Source organism: Aquarana catesbeiana, linkage group LG03, assembly GCF_042186555.1.
Source record: "Aquarana catesbeiana isolate 2022-GZ linkage group LG03, ASM4218655v1, whole genome shotgun sequence".
In the NCBI taxonomy this organism is placed as follows: domain Eukaryota; kingdom Metazoa; phylum Chordata; class Amphibia; order Anura; family Ranidae; genus Aquarana; species Aquarana catesbeiana.
The window spans coordinates 712182073-712208347 of record NC_133326.1 but is presented as its reverse complement, the minus strand read 5'-3'; the positions used below and the strand labels follow the sequence as shown (position 1 = coordinate 712208347).

The following is a 26275-nucleotide window of genomic DNA, read 5'->3' as shown; positions in this document are numbered from 1 at the left end:
ACTGGCCACCAGGAGGCAGTGAAGAGCCAATGGCTGATGCTGGGAATCACTGCAGGTGAACACAGAGTAAATCAGATATACCAGAAAGCAAAACAGCTAGCACAGACCCATCTGTACTGCACTTACCTGGGGAAGGCTCTGCAGATGCTCAGGGAAGTCGCCGCTATGCCCACGATCATTCCCGAGCTCTGCAAGCTTCCCCAGGCTTTTAAAATTGGCGCCGCGTGACGTCACGGCCGCGCCAGGCCCACGGTCGTCGTGCGCATGCGCGAAACCAGGCCTCGCTTTCGTTCCGGAACTGCGCCTGCGCAGAACGCAGACAGAACCCGGAAGTAGAGGGAGCGGCGGCTGGAACGCACAGGGAACCAGCCGCTGCATAGGCAATTTGACAAAGAGCATACAGAGAGAGAAAAAACAACAACAACAAATATATACACTGCTGCCATGAAGGCGATATATGCTCACCACCACCTACGATCGACTCGGCCGGAACATCCATACACACACCGGGCTTTTGGCAGATAATGGCCACCTGCATACTGCTAGGCAATCGGCCTGTGCGCGCTTTTCATTCAAAAATGACTCCAGCTCTTCAGCGCTTACTCTGCAATACACTCCATACCCTGCTAACAGTCAAGGCTTATTGGAGGGATGAGACATCACATCAGTCGGCCGATACGATCGCGGGACATCGTCTTCAGGTAGGAGAACCAAACATCAGGTCCTACGAAGGAGGACAAAAAAGGAACACGGCTGAGAGCCCACAGCTGAAATTTATAGGGAGGGGTCCTATTGGGTAGTTATGGAGGCGGGGTCAACCCACACGTATGCTGCCATGGAGCCTGTCAGGAAAGTGTGTTTCTTCCCCAAAAAATGCGTTTGAAAAATCGCTGCGCAAATACTGTGTGAAAAAAAAAATGAAACACCCACGATTTTTAACTGTAGGGCCTTTGCTTTAAAAAAATATATAATGTTTGGGGGTTCAAAGTAATTTTCTTGCAAAAAAAAATAATTTTTTCATGTAAACAAAAAGTGTCAGAAGGGGCTTTGTCTTCAAGTGGTTAGAAGAGTGGGTGATGTGTGACATAAGCTTCTAAATGTTGTGCATAAAATGCCAGGACAGTTCAAACCCCCCCAAATGACCCCATTTTGGAAAGTAGACACCCCAAGCTATTTGCTGAGAGGTATGTCGAGTCCATGGAATATTTTATATTGTGACACAAGTTGCGGGAAAAAGACAATTTTTTTTTTTGCACAAAGTTACATAGTTACATAGTTACATAGTAGGTGAGGTTGAAAAAAGACACAAGTCCATCAAGTCCAACCTATGTGTGTGATTATGTGTCAGTATTACATTGTATATCCCTGTATGTTGCGGTCATTCAGGTGATTATCTAATAGTTTCTTGAAGCTATCAATGCTCCCAGCTGAGACCACCGCCTGTGGAAGGGAATTCCACATCCTTGCCGCTCTTACAGTAAAGAACCCTCTACATAGTTTAAGGTTAAACCTCTTTTCTTCTAATTGTAATGAGTGGCCACGAGTCTTATTAAACTCTCTTCTGCTAAAAAGTTTTATCCCTATTGTGGGGTCACCAGTACAGTATTTGTAAATTGAAATCATATCCCCTCTCAAGCGTCTCTTCTCCAGAGAGAATAAGTTCAGTGCTTGCAACCTTTCCTCATAACCAAGATCCTCCAGACCCTTTATTAGCTTTGTTGCCCTTCGTGTACTCACTCCATTTCCAGTACATCCTTCCTGAGGACTGGTGCCCAGAACTGGACAGCATACTCCAGGTGCGGCCAGACCAGAGCCTTGTAGAGCGGGAGAATTATCGTTTTATCTCTTGCGTTGATCCCCCTTTTAATGCATGCCAATATTCTGTTTGCTTTATTAGCAGCAGCTTGGCATTGCATGCCATTGCTGAGCCTATCATCTACTAGGACCCCCAGGTCCTTTTCCATCCTAGATTCCCCCAGAGGTTCTCCCCCCAGTGTATAGATTGCATTCATATTTTTGCCACCCAAATGCATTATTTTACATTTTTCTACATTGAACCTCATTTGCCATGTAGTCGCCCACCCCATTAATTTGTTCAGGTCTTTTTGCAAGGTTTCTACATCCTGCATAGAAGTTATTGCCCTGCTTAGCTTAGTATTGTCTGCAAATACAGAGATTGAACTGTTTATCCCATCCTCCAAGTCGTTTATAAACAAATTAAATAGGATTGGTCCCAGCACAGAACCCTGGGGAACCCCACTACCCACCCCTGACCATTCTGAGTACTCCCCATTTATCACCACCCTCTGAACTCGCCCTTGTAGCCAGTTTTCAATCCATGTACTCACCCTATGGTCCATGCCAACGGACCTTATTTTGTACAGTAAACGTTTATGGGGAACTGTGTCAAATGCTTTTGCAAAATCCAGATACACCACGTCTACGGGCCTTCCTTTATCTAGATGGCAACTCACCTCCTCATACAAGGTTAATAGATTGGTTTGGCAAGAACGATTCTTCATGAATCCATGCTGATTACTGCTAAAGATATCGTTCTTATTACTAAAATCTTGTATATAGTCCCTTATCATCCTCTCCAAGAGTTTACATACTATTGATGTTAGGCTAACTGGTCTGTAATTCCCAGGGATGTATTTTTTGTCACTAAATGATATATTGCTCAAACATGCCATGGGAATATGTGAAATTACACCCTAAAATGCATTCTGTTGCTTCTCCTGAGTACGGGATACCACATGTGTGAGACTTTTTGGGAGCCTAGCTGCGTACGGGACCCCAAAAACCAAGCACCGCCTTCAGGCTTTCTAAGGGCGTAAATTTTTGATTTCACTCTTCACTGCCTATCACAGTTTCGGAGGCCATAGAATGCCCAGGTGGCACAACCCCCCCCCCCAAATGACCCCATTTTGGAAAGTAGACACCCCAAGCTATTTGCTGAGAGGTATAGTGAGTATTTTGCAGACCCCACTTTTTGTCACAAAGTTTTGAAATTTGAAAAAAGAAAAAAAAATGTTTTTTCTTGTCTTTCTTCATTTTCAAAAACAAATGAGAGCTGCAAAATACTCACCATGCCTCTCAGCAAATAGCTTGGGGTGTCTACTTTCCAAAATGGGGTCATTTGGGGGGGTTTTGTGCCACCTGGGCATTCCATGGTCTCCGAAACTGTGATAGGCAGTGAAGAGTGAAATCAAAAATTTACACCCTTAGAAATCCTGAAGGTGGTGATTGGTTTTAGGGGCCCCGTACGCGGCTAGGCTCACAAAAAGTCCCACACATGTGGTATCCCCATACTCAGGAGAAGCAGCTAAACGTATTTTGGGGTGCAATTCCACATATGCCCATGGCCTGTGTGAGCAATATATCATTTAGTGACAACTTTGTGCAAAAAAAAAAAAAAATTGTCACTTTCCCGCAACTTGTGTCAAAATATAAAATATTCCATGGACTCAACATGCCTCAAAGCAAATAGCTTGGGGTGTCTACTTTCTAAAATTGGGTCATTTGGGGGGGTTTGTGTCATCTGGGCATTTTATGGCCTTCAAAACTGTGATAGATAGTGAGGAGTAAAATCAAAAATTTACGCCCTTAGAAATCCTGAAGGCGGTGATTGGTTTTCGGGGCCCCGTACGCGGCTAGGCTCCCAAAAAGTCCCACACATGTGGTATCCCCGTACTCAGGAGAAGCAGCTGAATATATTTTGGGGTGCAATTCCACATAAGCCCATGGCCTGTGTGAGCAATATATCATTTAGTGACAACTTTTTGTAATTTTTTTTTTTTATTTGTCATTATTCAATCACTTGGGACAAAAAAAATTAATATTCAATGGGCTCAACATGCCTCTCAGCAATTTCCTTGGGGTGTCTACTTTCCAAAATGGGGTCATTTTGGGGGGGTTTGTACCGCCCTGCCATTTTAGCACCTCAAGAAATGACATAGGCAGTCATAAACTAAAAGCTGTGTAAATTCCAGAAAATGTACCCTAGTTTGCAGACGCTATAACTTTTGCGCAAACCAATAAATATACGCTTATTGACATTTTTTTTACTAAAGACATGTGGCTGAATACATTTTGGCCTAAATGTATGACTAAAATTGAGTTTATTGGATTTTTTTTATACCAAAAAGTAGAAAATATCATTTTTTTTTCAAAATTTTCGGTCTTTTTCCGTTTATAGCACAAAAAATAAAAACGGCAGAGGTGATCAAATACCATCAAAAGAAAGCTCTGTTTGTGGGAAGAAAAAGATGCAAATTTAGTTTGGGTACAGCATTGCATGACCACGCAATCATCAGTTAAAGCAGCGCAGTGCCAAATTGTAAAAAGTCCTCTGGTCTTTAGGCAGCCAAATGGTCCGGGGCTGAAGTGGTTAAGGTGTCACCTGATCACATGGCACTACTGGACCTTTGATAGCATTGATTCATTATCAGCGCACATCACACTTGTGTTTTCACAAACACTCCTAACACTTCCACTAACCTTCTGCACATTTCAAGACAATTCTTATTGTGCAGGTCTCCCTTTTTCCCCTAGGTTCATACCTGGGGTACATTTGTATCTCTAGCGCTGCACTTTTCCCATTACACATTTATACACAATTAGTCTTATTGTTGGTGTTGGCAGCTCATTTTTTCTATATTAGCTGCGCAATAATTTTCTATATTACTGTATTGTGTATGGTCTGCTGAAAAAAGAGGACTGGACAGAGTATGGACAGCTTTAGGACAATACCAAGAAATAAACTGTTTTCATATAGGAAAGTGGAGGGATAGCCGGGATAAACACATATATACACATATCCGTGATATCAGCTGTCGTCTACTCTGGCCTTCCTATTAGGCATTTGATTTACTCGGAAATGCGGAGCATGTGACTCTTATTCAAGTGTAAATGTAGAGACATCTAATTTGTAACTGGGGGAGGCGAATATTCCTGAAAACTAGGAATAAGTCCATAATTAGTTATCAACATTGATCCCCCCCCCATTACAGTGGCAATTTGCTCCTGGGTAGGACTCCTCCTAGAAGAGCCTGCTGCTGCCGTGGTCGATGCTTCTCCTTCCGGCCGAACAGGAGGCGGGTCCCGTTCTAAGACTCCTGGGTCTCAGGATGGGCTTCCTGATTGGCCAGGAGGAGAAGCAGGAAGACATTAGCGAATATTAATTAGCTAATGTCACACAATTTGGAGGGCTCGGGGCACAGTGCTCTGCGCCTCAAGCAGACCATTTTTGAATCCAATCACATGCTTAATCATGTGCTTCAAAAAAAAAAAACACATTGGAATCCATGTTTCCGGCACCCCGCATGTAGATTAGGGGACTGGACACATGGATGGGGGGCGCGGCGCCCCTGTGCCCCTAATGGACGGGCTGCCACTGATACATTTTCTATTTGCTACAGTTATTGTTATTGTCTCTCAACAGCTTTGCAGGATCGAGATAGAGGGCATTCTAGTCATCTCAGTGGAACCATTTTGACCAAGAAGGAGTTGGTATTGGACAACCTCCAATTCCTAGGAGACAATCTGTGGTCATTTCCAGACCAATCAGACATGCTGTCTCAAGGACCAGTGTACCATCCTGCTTCATGGTCGTGGGCTTTAACGCTTGGCTGTTAAAACCCAGGTCGTGAAAGTTTGAGGTCTCTCTGACTCTGTTATTTCAATGCTGCTTAAGGCTGGAAATCAACCTCTCACAAGGTCTATCACCTTGAAGGGCTCTGTATAGCTTCTCTGGAGCAGTAATTAACCTTAAGCGTCCTGAAGGGTCAAGTCTTAGCATTGGCCATTCTCTTTCAGAGACTGATGGTCACTTATTCCCTTTTAAAGGCCTTTCTTTAAGGGGTGGCTCACATTGCTTCCACTTTCATTCACCTGTGTCACAACGGGATCTCAATTTGGTCATGTTCGCTCTACAGAAGCCTCCCCTTGAACTCATTCAGGATATTCCCTTGGTTGACCTTACTTGTAAGGTGGGTTTTATCAGTGTATCATGTCAATGAGACAGATTTCAGAATTAGCAATCTTATCCACTAAGGAACCCTTCCTTGTTCTTCACAAAGAAATGGTGGTCTTTAGTCCCTGGGCCTCCTTTCTCACTAAGGCAGTAGAGTGTTCAGCCCCATCCAGCTGCAGTGTATGTCAGCCTTTCGACAGGCTGCAGGAAGCAGGTCTAGATGCTGCACCTGTGGCTCCTGGGAACACTAATATCCCAGAATTGGACACACTTGGACTAAACGTCTAGTGGGCAAGGGGCCTTAGGCTTCATGTACACGGGACGCTTTTACAACCTCTCCTGAACGATTTAACTTGACAGATAGTAACCCATGTTTAACCGCTTCCCGACCGGCGCACGCCGATGTACGTCGGCAGAGCGGCACGGCTGGGCAAATGGGCGTACCTGTACGTCCATTTGAATTTCCCGCCATGCCACTGCGTGCGCGCCGCCGGCGGCGCGCGCGCCGGCCGGGTGCTCCGTGAGTCGGGTCGCAGGTCCCGCGGACTCGATCGCCGCAGGGATACCTGCGATCGCCTCACGGAGCGGATGAACGGGGAGATGCCGTTGTAAACAGCATCTCCCCGTTCTGCCTAGTGACAAGTGTCACTTGATCTCTGCTCCCTGTCATCGGAGCAGAGATCAGTGACGTCACCCACACAGCCCATCCCCCTACAGTTAGTAATCACTCCCTAGGACACACTTAACCCCTCCCCGCCCCCTAGTGGTTAACCCCTTCACTGCCAGTGTCATTTACACAGTAATCCGTGCATTTTTAATCGCACTGATCGCTGTATAAATGACAATGGTCCCAAAAATGTGTCAAAAATGTCCGACATGTCCGCCATAACGTCGCAGTCACAATAAAAATAGCTGATCGCCGCCATTACTAGTAAAAAAAAAAAATTATTAATAAAAATGCCATAAAACTATCCCCTATTTAGTAAACACTATAACGTTTGCGCAAACCAATTAATAAACGCTTATTGCGATTTTTTTTACCAAAAATATGTAGAAGAATACGATCGGCCTAAACTGAAGAAAAAAAATGTTTTTTTTATATATTTTTGGGGGATATTTATTATAGCAAAATGTAAAAAATAATGCGTTTTTTTCAAAATTGTCGCTCTTATTTTGTTTATAGCGCAAAAAATAAAAATCGCAGAGGCGATCAAATACCACCAAAAGAAAACTCTATTTGTGGGAAAAAAGGACGTCAATTTTGTTTGGGAGCCACGTCGCACGACCGCGCAATTGTCAGTTAAAGCGACGCAGTGCCGAATCGCAAAAAACGCTCTGGTCAGGAAGGGGGTAAATCCTTCCGGGGCTGAAGTGGTTAAAAGTCCATTTTGCCATGTTTACATGCCATGTATAGTGGTGTTTTGCCGCGTTTGCGTTTAGAATTGTTAAAAAAAAAAGCCAAAAATGAAAAACGCCTGTAAACTAAACATGGCTAAACGCAAGTTACTGCGTTTAAAAGTGCTTGGCGCTTGAAATGCCTGTAAACTCAGCTTCTGAACGCCTTTTTTTTGCATTCCAAAAAAATGCCTCTAATCTCAACTTCCTAGAAACGACTATAAACGACCCTGTGTACATGGACAGATAAGATAACATAGAGGAGAGTTTAGGGGCAGTTGAAAAAAACTGCCAACTGCTCCGAAACGTCCGTCTACCAGCAGCAGTGTACATGAGGCCTTAGTGTGTTCTTCTTTACACCCATCTTTCCCTAAAAAGTTGGGAGGTTTGATTATGTCCGGGAAAATTGGCTGTACGCTATGCACACAGCCATATCTCCTGTGCTCCTAAGCACACATTCCGTCTAATGATATAATGTACCTTACCTATCATTCCATTTCCCTTGTATCCCCAAGTAAACAGACACCACCATCATAGCTTACGTTCTCAGCTCCATCAGCATGACTGCCTTTTAGAGTTGCCACCTCATCCCTTTAAACCCGAACACATATAAATTACACAGGTTCTGTGGCTGATTAAGGTGGTAATTAAACTCACTTGGGGCCTTATCTGCATTCATTTAGCCTCAGAACCCGTGTAATTCATATGTGTTCGGGTTTAAAGGGATGAGGTGGCAACTCTACTGCCTTTCTGAGCCATGCATCTGCTTTTATTTACACATAAACAGGAAGCCACACACAGCATGTGACCTCAACACAGGATATGACCAAATAAGGATCTGACAACACAGAAACTCATGGCCCCAACAGCCAATCGCTTCCTCCATGCAAAATGACATCACAGGAAATGACACTAAAGGGGAGGGCACTCACGGGAAGGGAAAGGGGGAGGGGAAGTGCACACGCCCCATCTTACCCACTTCAGCCCCGGAAGAATTTACCCCCTTCCTGACCAGAGCACTTTTTGCGATTCGGCACGGCGTCGTTTTAACTGACAATTGCCCGGTCGTGCGACGTGGCTCCCAAACAAAATTGACGTCCTTTTTTTCCCCCAAATAGAGCTTTCTTTTGGTGGTATTTGATCACCTCTTCGGTTTTTCTTTTTTGCGCTATAAACAAAAAAAGAGCGACAATTTTGAAAATAATGTATTATTTTTTACATTTTGCTATAATAAATATCCCCCGAAAATATATAAATTTTTTTTTTTTCCTCAGTTTAGGCCGATACGTATTCTACATATTTTTGGTAAAAAAAAAAATCGCAATAAGCGTTTATTGATTGGTTTGCGCAAAAGTTATAGTGTTTACAAAATAGGGGATAGTTTTATGGCATTTTTATTAATAATTTTTTTTTACTAGTAATGGCGGCGATCAGTGATTTTTATCACGACTGTGACATTATGGTGGACACATCGAACATTTTTGACACATTTTTGGGACCATTGTCATTTATACACCAATCAGTGCTATACAAATGCACTGATTCCTGTGTAAATGACACTGGCAGTAAAGGGGTTAACCACTAGGTAGCAGTGTAGGGGTTAAGTGTGTCCTGGGGAGTGTTTCTAACTGTGGGGGGGAGGGGCTGTGTGTGTCAGTACACTGATCTCTGCTCCCGATCACAGGGAGCAGAGATCAGTGACACTGCCACTAGGCAGAACGGCGAGATGCTTGTTTACATTAGCATCTCCCCGTTCTTCCTCTCCGTGAGACGATCGTGGGTATCCCCGCGGACATCGAGTCCGCGGGACCCGTGACCCGACTCACGGAGCTTGCCTCGTGCGCTCCCACAGGCTGCCCCTTAAAGGGCAATGTACAGGTACGTGATTCTGCCTGTACGTGCCCTTCTGCCGCAGTATAGGTGAGGCGGTCGTCAAGTGGTTAATCAGCATGGAGCTTACTCAATACTGTTCAAAGTAAACAGTATCTAGTAAGATCATTCTACTTGTCCTTACAGGCTTGAGACAATCTGAGGGGACATTGCTACTGCTGTTGTCAATATATGGTACAAGTATACCGACAAGGCAGATATCAATGTCCTCTTATAAAAACAGATATGTATCCAAAAGGGGATAGCAAAGACTGCAAGAGAGATATATGTTTCTCTCGTTATGCGGACTTCGCTTCTCTAATGTGCATAGCCATCTGAAGGCAAGAAGCCCAGCGCATTGCGCTTGATACCTACAAACCAACAAACCTCCACACACACAGAGAACACGTCTCACATCCCATGAGAAGGTTTTCATAATGACCGTTTTTACCGCTGGTCTCGATTCAACCCAAGTGTGCTCTGCTAGAGCGCTCCTCGATTAAATCAGACACATGGAGACAGATGACAATCTATAAAACACACATAATAAAATTTCCACAACAATTATCTTTACTACTGTGGAAAAAACCTTCCTTTTCAGTACTTTAACCACTTCCAGACCGCCGCAAGACGATATACGTTCTTACTTTGAAGGGGGATATCATTGTTATGGCAGCGGCTAGCTGCCATAACCCCGCTATCCTATTCTTCAGCCAGCGGTCCGGGTTCCGATAAGAGTGGTCTCTGCAGTGGATTCGCCGCGACTTCACTTTTATCGGCGGCAGGAGAGGGGCCCCCCTTCCACCACGCTCCGGTGCCCTCCGCCGTTTACCAGAGCTGTCGGCAGCGGTGGGGGCGGTCGGATCTTCACTCTTGCTGGGCATGGAGGTGAGTGAGGGGAAGATGACCCTCACCCGTCTCCATAACAATGCAGGGCAGAAGCGACATCAAAATGTCACTTCTGCCCATAGCTCTTAAAGGGCTATTTATTTTTATTTATTTTTTTAAATGACAAATTTTTTTATTTTATTTTTTATTGCATTTAAGGGTCGGTTCACACTAGGACGACTTGTCAGGCGACCTAGCCGCCTGACAAGTAGCGTCCCATTCTGTACAATGGAACCGTTCTAATCAGAGCGACGCAAGTCACTCCAACTTAGAAAAAGGTTCCTGTACTACTTTGGGGGCGACTTGAGGCGACTTGCATAGACTTCTATGTAGAAGTCGTTTTGCAAGTCGCCGCCCCTGTCGTGTCCAGGTCGCCTGAGGCAGTCGCGCTGCAAGTCGCGCTGCCTCAGTGTGAACCAGGGCTAAGTGTAAATATGAGATCTGAGGTCTTTTTGACCCCAGATCTCATATTTAAGAGGTCTTGTCATGCTTTTTTCTATTACAAGGGATTTTTACATTCCTAGTAATAGGAATAAAAATGACCCATTTTTTTTTTTAAACAGTGTAAATATAAAAAATAAAAAGGTAAAATAAATAAGAAAAAAAAATTTAAACGTGCCATGTCCCGCCGAGCTCGCATGCACATGTGAGGTATCGCCACGATCGGTAGAGTGAGAGCAATAATTCTAGCACTAGACCTCCTCTGTAACTTAAAACATGCAACCTGTAGATTTTTTTTAACGTCGCCTTTGGAGATTTAAAAAAAGTGCGCTTTTAAAACCGCTGCGCAAATACAGCATGACAGAAAGTTTTGCAACGACCGCCATTTTATACTCTAGGGTGTTAGAAAAGAAAATGCATAATGTTTGGGGGTTCTAAGTAATTTTCTAGCAAAAAAATTGTTTTTAACTTGTAAACAACACATCTCAAAAAGAGGCTCGGTCCTTAACCACTTCCGGACCTCCCACTGTATATATACGTCATTTTTTTAAAGATAGATATCTCGGTAACGGCAGCAGCTGCTGCCACAACCGAGGTATCCATCTTTTCAGCGGGCGGTTCTGTACACGATAATGGTGGTCTCTGCGGCGGGTTCGCAGCAAGATCACCGTTATCGGCGGCAGGAGAGGTGCCACCCCCCCTCCCGCCGCTCTCCCGCACCCTCCGCCGCTTACCGGAGCCGTCGGTAGCGGCAGAGGCGATCGGGTCCTGTCACTACCTCAGTATGGAGATGAGTGAGGCTAAGATGGCCCCCACCCATCTCCATACCATGTGACGGCCGGAGCGACGTCATTACATCAGCTCCGCCCACTTCTCTTAAAGGCACATTTTTTCTTGTGTCATTTTTTTAAACTACTTTTTTTTTTTTTTTTTTTTTTTTTTGCATTTTAGTGTTAATATGAGATCTGAGGACTTTTTGACCCCAGATCTCATATTTAAGAGGACCTGTCATGCTTTTTTCTATTACAAGGGATGTTTACATTCCTTGTAATAGGAATAAAAGTGATCCAATTTTTTTTTTTTTTTAAACAGTGAAAAAAATAAATAAAATAAAGTAAAATAAATAATAAAAAAATTTTTAAAGCGCCCCATCTCGCCGAGCTCGCGCGCAGAAGTGAACGCATACGTGAGTAGCGCCCGCATATGAAAACGGTGGTCAAACCACACATGTGAGGTATTGCCGCGACCGGTAGAGCGAGAGCAATAATTCTAGCCCTAGACCTCCTCTGTAACGCAAAACATGCAATCTGTAGAATTTTTTAAACGTCGCCTATGGAGATTTTTAAGGGTAAAAGTTTGACGCCATTCCACGAGCGGGCACAATTTTAAAGCATGACATGATGGGTATCAATTTACTTGGCGTAACATTATATTTCACAATATAAAAAAAAATTGGGCTAACTTTACTGTTGTCTTATTTTTTAATCAAAAAAGTGAATTTTTTCCAAAAAAAGTGCGCTTAGAAGATCGCTGCGCAAATACGGTGCAAAAAAAAGTATTGCAATGACCGCTATTTTATTCTCTAGGGTGTTAGAAAAAAAACAATATATAATGTTTGGGGGTTCTAAGTAATTTTCTAGCAAAAAAACCTGTTTTAAACTTGTAAACACCTAAAATCCAAAACGAGGCTGGTCTTAAAGTGGTTAAGTGGTTAATACTGATCTGGATCAGCCTCCCCCTGTGTAGGAGGAAGTGACCCTCCCAACTGCATTCTTCTCCGGTGTCAGAGACTTTCACTTTCATTTCTCTTCCGCTGTCAGCAATGGCGTCTGCTAACCTGGGAGCTGAGCTGGAATGTTCCGTCTGTCTGAACATTTATACAGATCCTGTAAACCTGAGATGTGGTCACAACTTCTGTCGGGTCTGTATTGATCGTGTGCTGGATACACAGGGGGGGTCTGGAGGATATTCCTGTCCTGACTGCAGAGAGAAGTTTCCGGATCGGCCTGCACTGCAGAGGAACATAACACTACGTAATATAGTGGGGAATTTCCTGTCTGCTCAGCCAGATCAGGAGGAGTCCGGGGTCTTCTGTAATCACTGTGTGGACTATCCTGTACCTGCTGTTAGATCCTGTCTGCACTGTGAGGTTTCTCTGTGTGATAAACACCTGAGAGTCCACAAAAAGTCTCCAGAACACGTCTTATGTGACCCCACCTTGTCCATGGAGAGCAGGAAATGCTCCATCCATAAAGAAATTTTGAAGTATTACTGCACTGAGGATGAGACCTGTATCTGTGTGTCCTGCACTTTGGCTGGAGAACATCGAGGACACCAGGTGGAGATACTGGATGAGGCTTCTGAGAAGAAGAAGGAGACACTGAGGAATGTTCTGCAGAACCTTCTGATAAAGAGAGAGGAGACGGAGGAAAGAGTCCAGAGACTGCAGGAACACAGGAGGAAAGTAGAAGAAAAAGCATCTGGTGACACCGAGAGAGTCACTGTCCAGTTTAGAGATCTCAGGAGACGTCTGGAAGACCTGGAGAAGAGAGTCCTGAGGGAAATCTCCGGGAGGGCAGAGCGGATCTCCATCTCCATCCGGGATCTGGAAATAAAGAAGGAGGATCTGTCCAGGAAGATGCGTCACATTGAGGAGCTGTGTAACATGACGGATCCACTGACTGTCTTACAGGAATCAGACACAGGTGACTTGTGTGATACTGAGGATGGAGATAATGAGGACAGGGAGAGACATGAGGAACTCCTCCATGATGGAGGGGGTCTGGATGTGGATAGGATATCACACACATTACACACATTATCTGATATAATAACTGAAGGAAATGTATACTTCTATATACAGAGAGCTGCAGACATATTACTGGATGTAAACACAGCTAATAATAAACTACATATATCAGATGACAGGAAAACTGTATCCAGGTCAGATAGAAAACAGAATTATCCAGAAACACCAGAGAGATTTCAGCGTTATTCTCAGGTGTTGAGCAGTCGGAGTTTCTCCTCTGGGAGACATTACTGGGAAGTGGATGTCGGGGGATCAGATTGGTGGATAGTCGGGATGTGTTACCCCCGTATAGAGAGGGGAGGAAAGCGGTCACTGATTGGAAAGAATAAGAAGTCCTGGTGTTTGTGGAGGAAAGAAAATTACTATGGGGTGAGACATGACAGTAAAGAGATCCTCTTACCCTCCAATATCTCCAGTAACAGAGTCAGGATAGATCTGGATTATGAGGTCGAGCGGATCTCCTTTTATGATCTGTGTGACCCGATCCGACATCTCCACACCTTCACCACCACCTTCACTGAGCCCCTCCATGCTGTGATAGGTGTATGGAGAGGTTGTATAAAGATCTGTGGGGGGAATAGGGAATAATAGTCATAGTGAGAACTCCGCCCAGAGACTGGTGATGTCACAGGCATGGGTAGTGGGATTGGTAGAAAATTCAGCCAATAGGATAAAGCAGTGGGTGGGACTTCAGTCAGTGCCCTGCAGGTTTTTGATAAATGTGAGATTTCTCCCTCTGTCACTCCCTGTGATTGGATAGGAGATCTCTCCAGTTACTGGAGTAACAGTGAATGACATGTTCCTATTTGTCAGTAAAGAGGGGTGTGGCCTATCTATCTATCTATCTATCTATCTATCTATCTATCTATCTATCTATCTATCTATCTATCTATCTATCTATCTATCCCATGACAATTACTTTCATTGTAATCATTAAACAGAAAGTTATCACAGTGTGTAACATTAGCAATCTCCTCCTCTGGCCCCTCCCCCTACTCTCTGCCCCTCCCCCACATGCAGTCACTCTGTGCGGGGTGCAGTGCGGTCGCTGTGATTGGATAGGATGGGGTCACCTCTCCTCTCTTTCCTCCTCCTATTCCATACAATCTATACTAAATAGAGATGAAAAGAAATGTAACAATCTCAGAGGAAATATATGAAGAAGGGATCTAGAGATTTACTGCTAAGACAATGAAATGTGATGTATCATTAAAGTGTATGTCCACCCATAATGTTTTCTTTTCTTAGTTTTGGGTGGAGTGGGGGAGAATTAGAACCCCTGTCAGGTTTTTACTAGACTATCCAGATCTCCATTAGATTTCTCCTCACTTCCTGTCCCGGTGACAAGATTTTACCAAGCAGGAAGTGAGGAGAGCTCTCCACAATTGTAATAAAATCTGACTGTGGCTCTAGCCTTCCCCTATTCTACTAAAAATGTATGTCTGGGTCCCCTTTGCTGATTTCCTCTCCTATCTGGAATCGCCAGATAGCAGTAAAAACCCAACAGGTGTTCTAATCCTTCCTCACTCCATCCAAAACTATAAAGAAAAGTTCTTAGCTTGGCATAGACTTTAATAGAATGTATCAGTAATATAATTGTGTTGGTGTCACTGTTATCAGCACTGAGATGTATATTGCTGTGCAGCATGTTCTCCGGTCTCACCCTCATCTTCCCCACCAGAGAGGACAATACCTTACAGAGACACGGCATACATTAGGCTGGTAATATGTAGAATATATGGAAAGCCAAAGAGGGTGAGACCGGAGAACACAATCAGGGCTGCTGTTAGAAATCATGGGGCCCCGTACATTACCTGACAGGGACCCCCCAACCTGGATGGGTGTGTGGGGTCAGGTGTATGGCTCTGAACACGGCTTCAGCCGCATGAACAAATTACTCATTTATGCGGCCAGAGTACCTGTGGGAAGGAACCCTTAGTTAAGTTTTTTTTACAATTGATTTTTTTTATTTTTTACAGTTTTTAACAGCCCTGTAAGGGGGAGGGGGTGGTGAAATATCAGGGGTCTAAACAGACCCCTGATGATTCACTCTTGTGACAGAGGAGGAGATTGAGGACAGGGATCCCCAATCCTTTCTCTGCAGAGAATAAATGAACAGGAGGTGCTCTGTACAGAGGCTTTCTATTTATTCACAAACGGAAGCATAGTAAACACACTTCAATTATGGATGAACACAGAAGTGATCAGTATCAATCACTCACTATGTTCATTCAGGAAAGGAAGGGGCTGATAAATTTGACACATTTACTGGTCCTCCTCTGTGCTCGCAGCAGCTGACAGCCAGCGGGAGGGAGAGGAAAAGAAGCTGGAAGAGCTAAGGGACACAGGGGGATCAGAGCTGAATGGAATGGGGATTGTGGACAGGAGAAGGGTGATCAGAGGAGTGGGTGGACAGTCCCTGAAACCGATCCCCCTGGAGCAACCACCAGGAAGGAGAAGTCATCTGTACTGTGGGGGAGATGGTGGGGGCTCTGAGCTGTGATCAGCAGCTTTTCGAACTGCCTGCACCATAAAGCTGCCCAGACCCCATACAGGAGGGCCGGTTCTACCCCCTCTGTGGCCCTGAACATGCTGAACAGCAATATACATCACAGTGCTGCTAACAGTCACACCAAACTGATTGGGTCTCACGCTCTAGGGTTCCCCAAATATGCCCCAGTCCCTGGGGGCCCAAATATTTCCCATTCTGCCTAAAAAAATCTAATATTGTCTGGGGGCCCCAAACATTTCCAAGGGTCTGGTGGCAGGGCCGAGCCAAAGAGTTACAGAAGAGGCGACCAACTTGGGTACTTCAGCGGGATGGAGGCACAAAAATGGCAGAACCTGCAACTTTTACCGCTATAGTTCACAGCTCATGGGGGGAGGACACTTTGATTTTTTGCCTTGGCTGCTAAAGGAGTCTGTCTGGGGCCCCAAGTGTGTCTCATTACCTAGGGATCCTATATGAGGCTTTATTGTTTTTATTTTTTTTGAGACCCAAGTATGTCACATTGTTTTGGGATGCCAAATGGTCTTAAAGAGACTTTGACACTTGTCCACTCAGGGCCCAACCCGACCCCTTTATATTCCCCAATATTGCTCTCCTCTGCTGCTCCATCCACCCCCCCGTGTAGGCTCCATGCTGGATTATGTCAGAACTTACACAGGATTGATGTTGTCACCCCTCCCCCTCCCTCATGTGACAGTATTCAAGCCTGGCAATTGGCTGCTTAGGCCTGAGCATTGTATGCTGGGAGAAAATCACATGATCCCTCATACCCGGGAAATTGAGAACCTAGCAAGGGCTTTGATGGAGCAACAACATATTGGGCAACAGCAAAGCAGAATATATAGGGGGGTTTGGAGGGTTTTCAAGAGAATCTCCCACTTTACCCTGAAAGGACAAAGTGGGTGGAGTCTCTTTATCCCGCCTCTGGGCTGGCCAAAGGTTCCTCAGTCAGTATGACTATGTTCAGTGGTAAGAGGTGATGGGGTGCACTGATCTGGCACTGATCTGGGGGTGCAGTGTTTACCTGGAGAGATGTACTAGTGGTGATCAGCGTGGGGGGTATAGGGGTGTCAGTGAGTCGGGGTGCAGGTGTCTGTGTTGATGGATCAGTGTGGGGGATGTTGCTGTGTCAATGAGTGGGGGTGCAGGTGTCTATTCTGACGGATCAGTGTGGGGGGTGTAGGGGTGTCAGTGAGTGGGGGTGGAGGTATCTATGTTGATGGATCAGTGTGGGGGGTGTAGGGGTGGGAATCTGGGGTCTGTGTTGACGGATCAGTGTGCGGGGTGTAGGGGTGTCAGTGGGGGTGGAGGTGTCTATGTTGATGGATCAGTGTGGGGGTTGTAGGGGTGGGGGTGCGGGTGTCTGTGTTGATGGATCAGTGTGGGGGTGTTGGGGTGTCAGTGAGTGGGGATGCAGGTGTCTGTGTTGATGGATCAGTGTGGGGGGTGTAAGGGTGGGGTGCAGGTGTCTGTGTTGATGGATCAGTGTGGGGGATGTTGCTGTGTCAATGAGTGGGGGTGCAGGTGTCTGTGCTGATGGATCAGTGTGGGGGGTGTAGGGGTGTCAGTGAGTGGGGGTGGAGGTGTCTGTGTTGATGGATCAGTGTGGGGGGTGTAGGGGTGGGAATCTGGAGTCGGTGTTGACGGATCAGTGTGCGGGGTGTAGGGGTGTCAGTGAGTGGGGGTGGAGGTGTCTATGTTGATGGATCAGTGTGGGGGTTGTAGGGGTGGGGTGCAGGTGTCTGTGTTGGTGGATCAGTGTGGGGGTGTTGGGGTGTCAGTGAGTGGGGGTGCAGGTGACTGTGTTGATGGGTCATTGTGCGGGGTGTAGGGATGTCAGAGAGTGGGGTGCAGGTGTCTGTGTGGATGGATCAGTGTGGGGGGTGCAGGTGTCTGTGCTGATGGATCAGTGTGGGGGGTGCAGGTGTCTGTGTTGATGGATCAGTGTGGGGGGTTATTGGTGTGTCAGGGAGTGGGGGTGCAGGTGTCTGTGTTGATGGATCAGTGTGGGGGGTGTAAGTGAGTGGGGGTGCAGGTGTCTGTGTTGATGGATCAGTTTGTGGGGGGAGCTGACTGGTCTCTCCCTTTAAAACTGTGTCCTAGTAAAAGCTGCCTACATACTGTGCATGGAGTCTGTACAATAGTTCTGGAATTTCTCTCTGAAATAATAAACTCTACTTTTTATTTCACTATAAAACTTGCCTCCTTTCTCCTTCTTAAATTGCAGCCCAATCAAGCTGATCACATATTCCTGCCACTGTACTATACATCTGGCTATTGTAAATAAAGAGTGCAGCGCTAAAAATATACTTGCAATATATAAAACAAGGCATATAACAGGTGCAAAGATTAATAAAGTGCATTCAGTGCAATCAATAATTTAGGAACAATATATAGGAAATCAATAGCAAAATATTGCATAAAAAATAAATATGCAAAAATTAAATAGAACATGTAATAATTAAAGTGCAATAAGTGCCATCAATTGTGCAAAACCTAAAATTCAACTAGAGATGAATTTCAAACATAAATATCAGTGCAATATATAAAAAGAGAGCAGATGTCTGCAAAAAAATCATATGGGACTAAAGTCAATGTGTAAAGTCCATTGCAAAACCATGTTGAAATGATGATCAAACACCCAGCTGTGTGACACCCATCACCAAAGTAAAAAATGGAGGCTTAACACAGACACCTTTATTGGGTAAGTTACTCCTGTGCCCACTGAAGTAAACTCAGTCACCTTTCTCCCCCGGTATGTATTGATTCTACAGGCCTGACATTTCCCATAAAGGTAATAATCTTCCAGATCTCCAAAAAAGGTAGGTCTACTAGAAGGGCTTAAGACATTGGGTGCTACTGTTTTTCTTAAATTGGGTGCTCCCCTGAGGAAGACCCGGGGTTGGTCAGGCATTAGAGCAGTCATTCTTTATAATTGGCCAGTGCCTCTTAATTATCCTCTTGATTGCCCAATGATAGCTTGAGAAGGTAGTAAACAAAGCTGATCCAAAATCATCCGAATTTCCACCTCGGACTGGATTATCAGTTATCAATTGCTGACGATCCCTATTCCCAACTTCCAGTATGAGGCAATCTAAAGCTTTTTCATTATAGCCTTTGGCCAAAAACCTGGTTTTAAGAATGGGTGCTTCCCTCAAGTAGTCATCCAAATGAGTACAGTTGCATTTTAAACACAAAAACTGGCCTATAGAAACTTCACTTACCCAGGAGGGATGGTGACAGGAGTCTAGTGGAATGTACCCATTCCTATCTGTCGGCTTGAAGAAGGTCGAGGTAACAATTCTACCCTCTTGCATCGAGATTTTCAGATCCAGAAAATGGATCTTAATAGGACTCTATGTATTAGAAAGAATATTGTAGTCCGACCAGTGGACAAGGGAGGGGCTATCGTATTTCTGGATCAGATAGTGATACATATACCCCTTTACCCATGGACAATAAGTTGAAATTTAAAATGGAATTGAAATTACTTGTAGAGAAAGGTTTCAATATGGGCATTTTGAATAAAAAGGAGGAGGAACATCTGGTACCCCTGGCCCCTAGATTGCCTACTGTGTACTCGCTGCCCAAAATTCATAAAACCTTGGTAAATCCCCCAGGAGGACCCATCATCAGTGGCATCGATTCTATTACATCCTGAGTAGGCAAGTATATTCATTATTACTTGCAGCCATTGGTGATGGGTACTCCTTCTTTTCTTAAGGATATGAAACATGTTATTAATATTTTAAATACTATTGAATGGAAGCCCATGTATCTATTGGTGACTGCAGAGGTTGCATCTTTGTATATAGCCATTTCACACAAATTGCACTATGAAGCGGTCCAATGCTTTCTCTCTCAGGATTCCACTGTTCCCTCTGTACAAAGTAATTTTATTTTAGAATTGCTCGATTTTTCCATGTCACACAACTACTTCAGGCATGATGGTGTATTTTATCTGCAAACGAAAGGCGTGGCCATGGGAGAAAAATTTGCCCCCAGTATGACCAACCTTTTCATGTTGAAGTGGGAAGAGGACACAATTCTATGTAATAGACGTTCAGAGTAAATTATATTGAAAAGATTCATCGATGGGCGGCACAGTGGTGTAGTGGGTAGCACTCTCACCTAGCAGTAAAAGGGTCGCTGGTTCGAATCCCAACCACGACACTACCTGCCTGGAGTTTGCATGTTCTCCCTGTGCCTGCGTGGGTTTCCTCCGGGTACTCCGGTTTCCTCCCACACTCCAAAGACATGTTGGTAGGTTAATTGGCTTCTGTCCAAAAATTGGCTTTAGTATATGAATGTGAGTTGGGGACCTTGGATTGTTGGCTCCTTAAGGGTAGGGACTGATGTGAGGGTGTACTCACTCAGGTTGAACTGGATGGACTGGTGTCTTTATTCAACCTTACTAACTATGTAACTATGTAACTAACTATGTAACTATGATGTTCACTTCATAAGGGATGGTGACCTCCAATCAGTTAATTCATTTTTGACCTTTTTGAATAGCAACAATAGGGGCATAGTCCTTAGTCATGAGGCGAGTTCTATTGAGGTCCATTTTCTGGATCTAAAAATCTCAATACAAGAGAGTAGAATTGTTACCTCGACCTTCTTCAAGCCGACGGATCAGAATGGGTACATTTCACTAGACTCCTGTCACCATCCCTCCTGGGTAAGTGCAGTTCCTAAAGGACAGTTTTTGCATTTAAAACGCAACTGTACTCATTTGGATGACTACTTGAGGGACGCACCCATTCTTACAACCAGGTTTTTGGCCAAAGGCTATAATACAAAAGCTTTAGATTCCCTCATACTGGAAGTTGGGAATAGGGATCGTCAGCAACTAATAACTGATAATCCGGTCCGAGGTGGAAATTTGGACGATTTTGGATCAGCTTTTTTTACTACCTTCTCAAGCCATCATTGAGCAATCAAGAGGATAATCAAGAGGCACTGGCCAATTATAAAGAATGACCGTGTCCTTGGTCCTCTAATGCCTGACCAACCCCGGGTCATCTTCAGGGGAGCACCCAATTTAGGAAAAACAGTAGCACCCAATGTCTTAAACCCTCCTTTTAGACCTACCTTTTTCGGAGATCTGAAAGGCTATTACCTTTGTGGGAAATGTCAGGCCTATAGAATCAATTCATACCGGGGGAGAAAGGTGACTGATTTTACTTCAGTGGGCACAGGAGTAACTTACTCAATAAAGTGTCCGTGTGGCCTGGAATATGTGAGGCGCACGAATGCTAGAACATATAGCCAACATCCAAAAGAGTTTTGACAAACATGATGTTTCTAATTTTTATGATTTGAAGCATAACCGAGACTCCACGGGCACTACCTTTGTTGTCCTTGAAAAATATGTTCCCCACTGCCGCGGTAGCAATGGCAAACTGAATATTTCTAGAGCCGAGACCAATTGGATCTATAAATTGTGTTCTCATGTGCCTCGTGGCTTGAATGTGGGTTTGAACATCAACTGTTTTATTAATAATAGTTAATGCCCGCTCCACTATGTTAGAGTGTTCCCTTTGTCATGACTTCCATGTCTCCCTAATGGGGGTATTTATATCACAGATACAGGCATGTGTGCGTACCCCTGATGATGTCATTGATGACGAAACGATCGTCAGGACTGATACGTACACACGCTACTGTGCATGCGCGATCGCTATCTGGCCATTTACAAGGGATTTGTTTGGATTTTTGTATCTATCTGCCTGCATTTAACTAATCTAATGTAAGTGCATTACTTTTTATTAAATTTGAAGCTGATACAGTATCACACTATGTGGAGTCTTTTGTTCCATATATACTTCAGATGATCCATTGATGGTTTTTGGCACTACTTCCTGGTTTGTTGAGAGCCTTCTGGTTTACCAATTAAGGACACCTGAGAGAGCACCTGGGCCTTTCTTCAGTGGATCAGAGATCCAGTCAATCGCTGTATGACCTCCCTGAGTAAGAGGGGGTGGGGGTCGCAGGCTTTCTGGTAAGCCTCCATTTTTTACTTTGGTGATGGGTGTCACACAGCTGGGTGTTTGATCATCATTTTAACACGGTTTTGCAATGGACTTTACACATTGACTTTAGTCCCATATGATTTTTTTGCAGAGATCTGCACCCTTTTTATATATTGCACTGATATTTATGCTTGAAATTGATCTCTAGCTGAATTCTTTTGCACAATTGATGGCACTTATTGCACTTTAATTAAAACATGTTTTATTTTCAATTTCTGCTTATTTCTTTTTTATGCAGTATTTTGCTATTGATTTCCTATATATTGTTCATACACTATTGATTGCACTGAATGCACTTTATTAATCTTTGCACCTGTTATATATTGCAAGTATATTTTTAGTGCTGCACTCTTTATTTACATATTGTTTGTGTCTGGTATCTGGGTTATAGTGCACAGCTGCTGTTTTGTTTTAGTTTCTAAATACAATACAATTTTACACTTATATACATCTGCCCCTGGACAACGTCACCTTTGACGAAACGGCGTAGGGAGGAGCGGCGTGCTGATGTCACCATTACAACGTGTAGTCCTGGAAGCAACGGGCGAACATTTGTAAAGCTGGCCGGCTCAAATGTTTTACAGGCGCTAATTTTCGACTATTTTGTAAGTGCAATCCTTTAATTAATAAAACGCATACAGTTTTACACTATGGTAGTTTTTCTTTTCAATTTGGCTATCTGCTGATCGTGAGGTATTCAGGGACGATCTGAGAGGAGGAGAGGTGTCATCTGGTGGACACACACAGAGACCTTGGCTGGGTTATAAGCCTAAAGTGGATGTGATCTCCCTAAAAAGAGATCTGTGCAGCTGGTAAGAGGCAGTCATTTTCCAGGTGGAGGAACCTTTCTATCCCAAATCACTTTTTCTACGGTGTTTCCTTGTTTTAAGTCACAAATCAACTAGTGAAGAAAAGACATTTTATATTATGAATACTTGGTGATCGGCAGCAATATCTGTTTAGAGAATCTGTGGTGATAAGAGTTTTTTTCAGTGACTTTTTTTACGTTATTACATGGATGACTTCTAATGCACCCAGGCTCAAACACTGTGATGCAAGTTGTTTATCATTTCACTACATGTGTAAGAATTTTTTACATTGGGACTAAATGTGTCCCTTTTTTGATTGGGATACACAATACTGGTGGACTAATATTATCATCATTCATGTGGTCTCATAATGCGCGGTTTTTCCTTTTGACTTATATACATCTGACTATTGCCCCTGAAATAAGAGGCTGTCATTTTTATTTTAGGATAAAAACTGCCTCATCTCTGTAATGTGGGGTTGGGGGTTAAAAGAGTTTTTGCGTGCTCTGTGTAGGTAATTGGTAAACTTTTAATGCCGTTGGTAGTGTGAAAAAAGGACATCACAAGCTATACTATGAAACTTTTTGTAGTATAGATTGGTACGAAGTTGGGGGATTTCGCTTTATTTTTTTCAGTAAAATATTCTTATAGATTTTTAGATCTGTTGTGACTGCTACTTTCACCAGTCAATTCTGAGAGCTGATAAAAAAATGAATTAGGTCTCTGGGCTGTACGGTACTTTTTTTGCATTGTCCATGTCCCCCGCCAGTAGTGCAAAGCTTCTCATGACCTTTCTTAGACAGCTCCTTGTCTATTACCCTTGAAAATTGCCAGAATTGATTTTCAAACTTTATTCCCCATAGACTTCAATGGGGTTCGTATTATATTTGTCAATTTTTGGACTTTATGGTGGGGTTGTAGAATGGCCTGCAAATTGTCAGCGATTGTGCGATCCACAAACAAGTGTCCAAACCGCCAGTCAGTTAATGAAGAGGATATTAGATAAGCCTGAGATACATTGATGACCTGTAAATTCATCTCAGATGGCCTGTAGACTCTCCTGACTTTATTTTATGGGATTTTATTGAATGTGAATCATCAGATCCTATGGTTACCGTGCATTAGACCAGTGGTCTTCGGCGCCATACCTCCAGGAAGCCTATCAGGGACAGTTTTTCAGTTTCCAAAGCTCCCGTATGTCTCTAATTTCCAGGGACGCTCCTGGTGTTGGGTTTGTCCCTGAACTGGTTTTCTAAACTCACCAACTACACCGTAAAAAAAATCTCTTTTTTATTAAATATTTTTCTAAGAATAATTTATGTATTTTTTTAAGATTGGATTTAGGATAATATAAGATCACAGATGTGTAACTCATGTTATGCAGTTCCTGTAGCACTGGGCCCTAAGACGTTCCACCACTGGGTTGGGGGCCATGACAACTGGAAAACATGTGAAAGGTTCCCGCTTTGGTAAACCGTTCACACTGCTGCAACCCCAAAGTTGTGTGAATTATTTTTTTTTTTTTTTGCGATATCCTTGTGACTTCCTTGCAACTTTTTTGATTTGACATTGCAGTCAATGGCACTCAAATCACAGAAAAGTAGTGCAGGAGCCGTTTTTTTTCGAGTTGCATTGATTAAGACAGCACCTAATGAAATGAATGTGTTTCGACTTGTCATGCGACTTTATGGGGTTGATTTATGGGGTTGATTTACTAAAACTGGAGAGTGCAAAATCTGGTGCAGCTCTGCGTAGAAACCAATCAGCTTCCATGTTTTTTTGTCAAAGCTTAACTGAACAAGCTAGAAGTTAGAAGCTGATTGGTTATTCTGCACAGCTACACCAGATTTTGCCCTCTCCAGTTTTAGTAAATCAACCCCTCTGTGTCGCAAGTTGCATGATAAGTCGCAGCAGTGTGAACAGAGGCTTGTAAAGGGTCCTGTGATGGGAGTAAAGGGCCCTGGGATCAGTGGGAAGAGCCCTGGGCCCGGAGCAAAGGTCCGCGGGCTCGGAGGGAAGTGCCCTGGGACCGATAGAAAGAGCCCTGGGATGGATGGAAAGGGCCCCGGCCGTCAGGGGGGCCCTTTATGGTTTCTTGCACCAGGTTCTAGTTATACTTCTGACCTGTAGTCATGTCCACAGTCTCCAACCACAACTGTAAAATGTACCCAGTCCCTCACTGTCTTCTGTAGCAAATCTCCGGACTTCAGCCAACCCTGTAGCATGTCCCAGTCTCCAACCACGCCTATAACATCCCAAATCTGTCCAAACATACAATTGGATCTGCAGATCTGACACCACAGTTCTAGGGAGTTGTTGAGAACAGGCATTACATCAACACAGATTGATTGCCTTGTAGCCCATCTTCACATAAAGGATTTTGCCTCTCCAATGCTGCCCTCTTCAGATTGGGGAACCAACAACAACAAAAAAGACAAGGGGGCACAAAGGCCTACAGCAATACCCAATAATCCATTTATCAGATAAGAGTAAAAGCCAAATGCATACTTACAACGTATCACAAGCATAAATGCATTGAGTACGCAACCCAAGTCTTCCAGGAACCAAGATGTGGCAGGGTTTCAGCAAGTCCTGGACATCTTACTGACATACATGCTAACGCATTTTGAGGGACGTGCCCTCTTCCTCACAGCTTAACTTGTGCACTGAGGAAGGGGGAATGTCCCTTAAAACACGTTGGCATGTATGTCTGTGAGATGTCCAGGACTTGGTGAAACCCATCCACATCTTAGTTTCTCTGAGTCTTGGGTTGCATACTCAATTCACTTATGCTTAAGGCACCTTCTAAGTATGCGTTTGGCTTACTTTTAGCTAATAAATGGATTATCGGGTAATGCACTAGGCCTTTGCACACCCTTGTCTTTTGTTTTGTTATTAGTCGTCAATCTCTCACTTTATTCTGCAACACAACCCCAGTCTCCAACCATACCTGTAACCTGTCCCCAAGCACCCACTGTCATCTATAGCATATTCCCACTCCCCAAACACACCTGTAGTGTATCCAGTTCATAACTACACATGTAATATATCCCCAGTCACTCACTGTCTTCTATAGCATGCCCCTAGTCACCAACCACACCTACAGCATGTCTCCACTCTCCAACCAAACCTGCAGCATATCTTCAGTCTCCAACCCTACCTGTCTTCTATAGGGTGTCCATTATCTCCAAACACAACTGTAGTATCACCACCATCTACAACCACACCTGTAGTATGTCTATTATCTCTAACCACAACTATAGTATGTCCACCATCTTCAACTACAATTTTAGTATGTCCACCATCCCCAACTATCACTCTAGTATGTCCACCATCCCCAACTATAACTTTAACTATAACTGAGTCAATGAGACTCGGTTGATCACAGATCGGAGTAAGGGGTCGATCCTGGGCCCTTACCACGTGATCAGCTGTCAGCCAATGACAGCTGATCACGCGATGTAAACAGAAGATCGGTAATCGGTTTTCTTTTGCCTTCTCACGCTGACAGCGTGAGGACAAAAAAAAGGCGATCATCGGCTTCTG

General features: G+C 44.0%; 1 protein-coding gene across 1 annotated transcript; it reads left to right on the top strand.

Annotated features, from left to right (window-relative positions):
• The first annotated feature begins 11611 nt into the window (after positions 1 to 11611).
• On the top strand, positions 11612 to 18082 carry LOC141133658 (E3 ubiquitin-protein ligase TRIM39-like). Its single transcript, XM_073623153.1, has one exon. The coding sequence runs from the start codon at positions 12390 to 12392 to the stop codon at positions 13962 to 13964; it is 1575 nt and encodes a 524-aa protein (XP_073479254.1). The 5' UTR covers positions 11612 to 12389; the 3' UTR covers positions 13965 to 18082.
• Positions 18083 to 26275: the final 8193 nt, after the last annotated feature.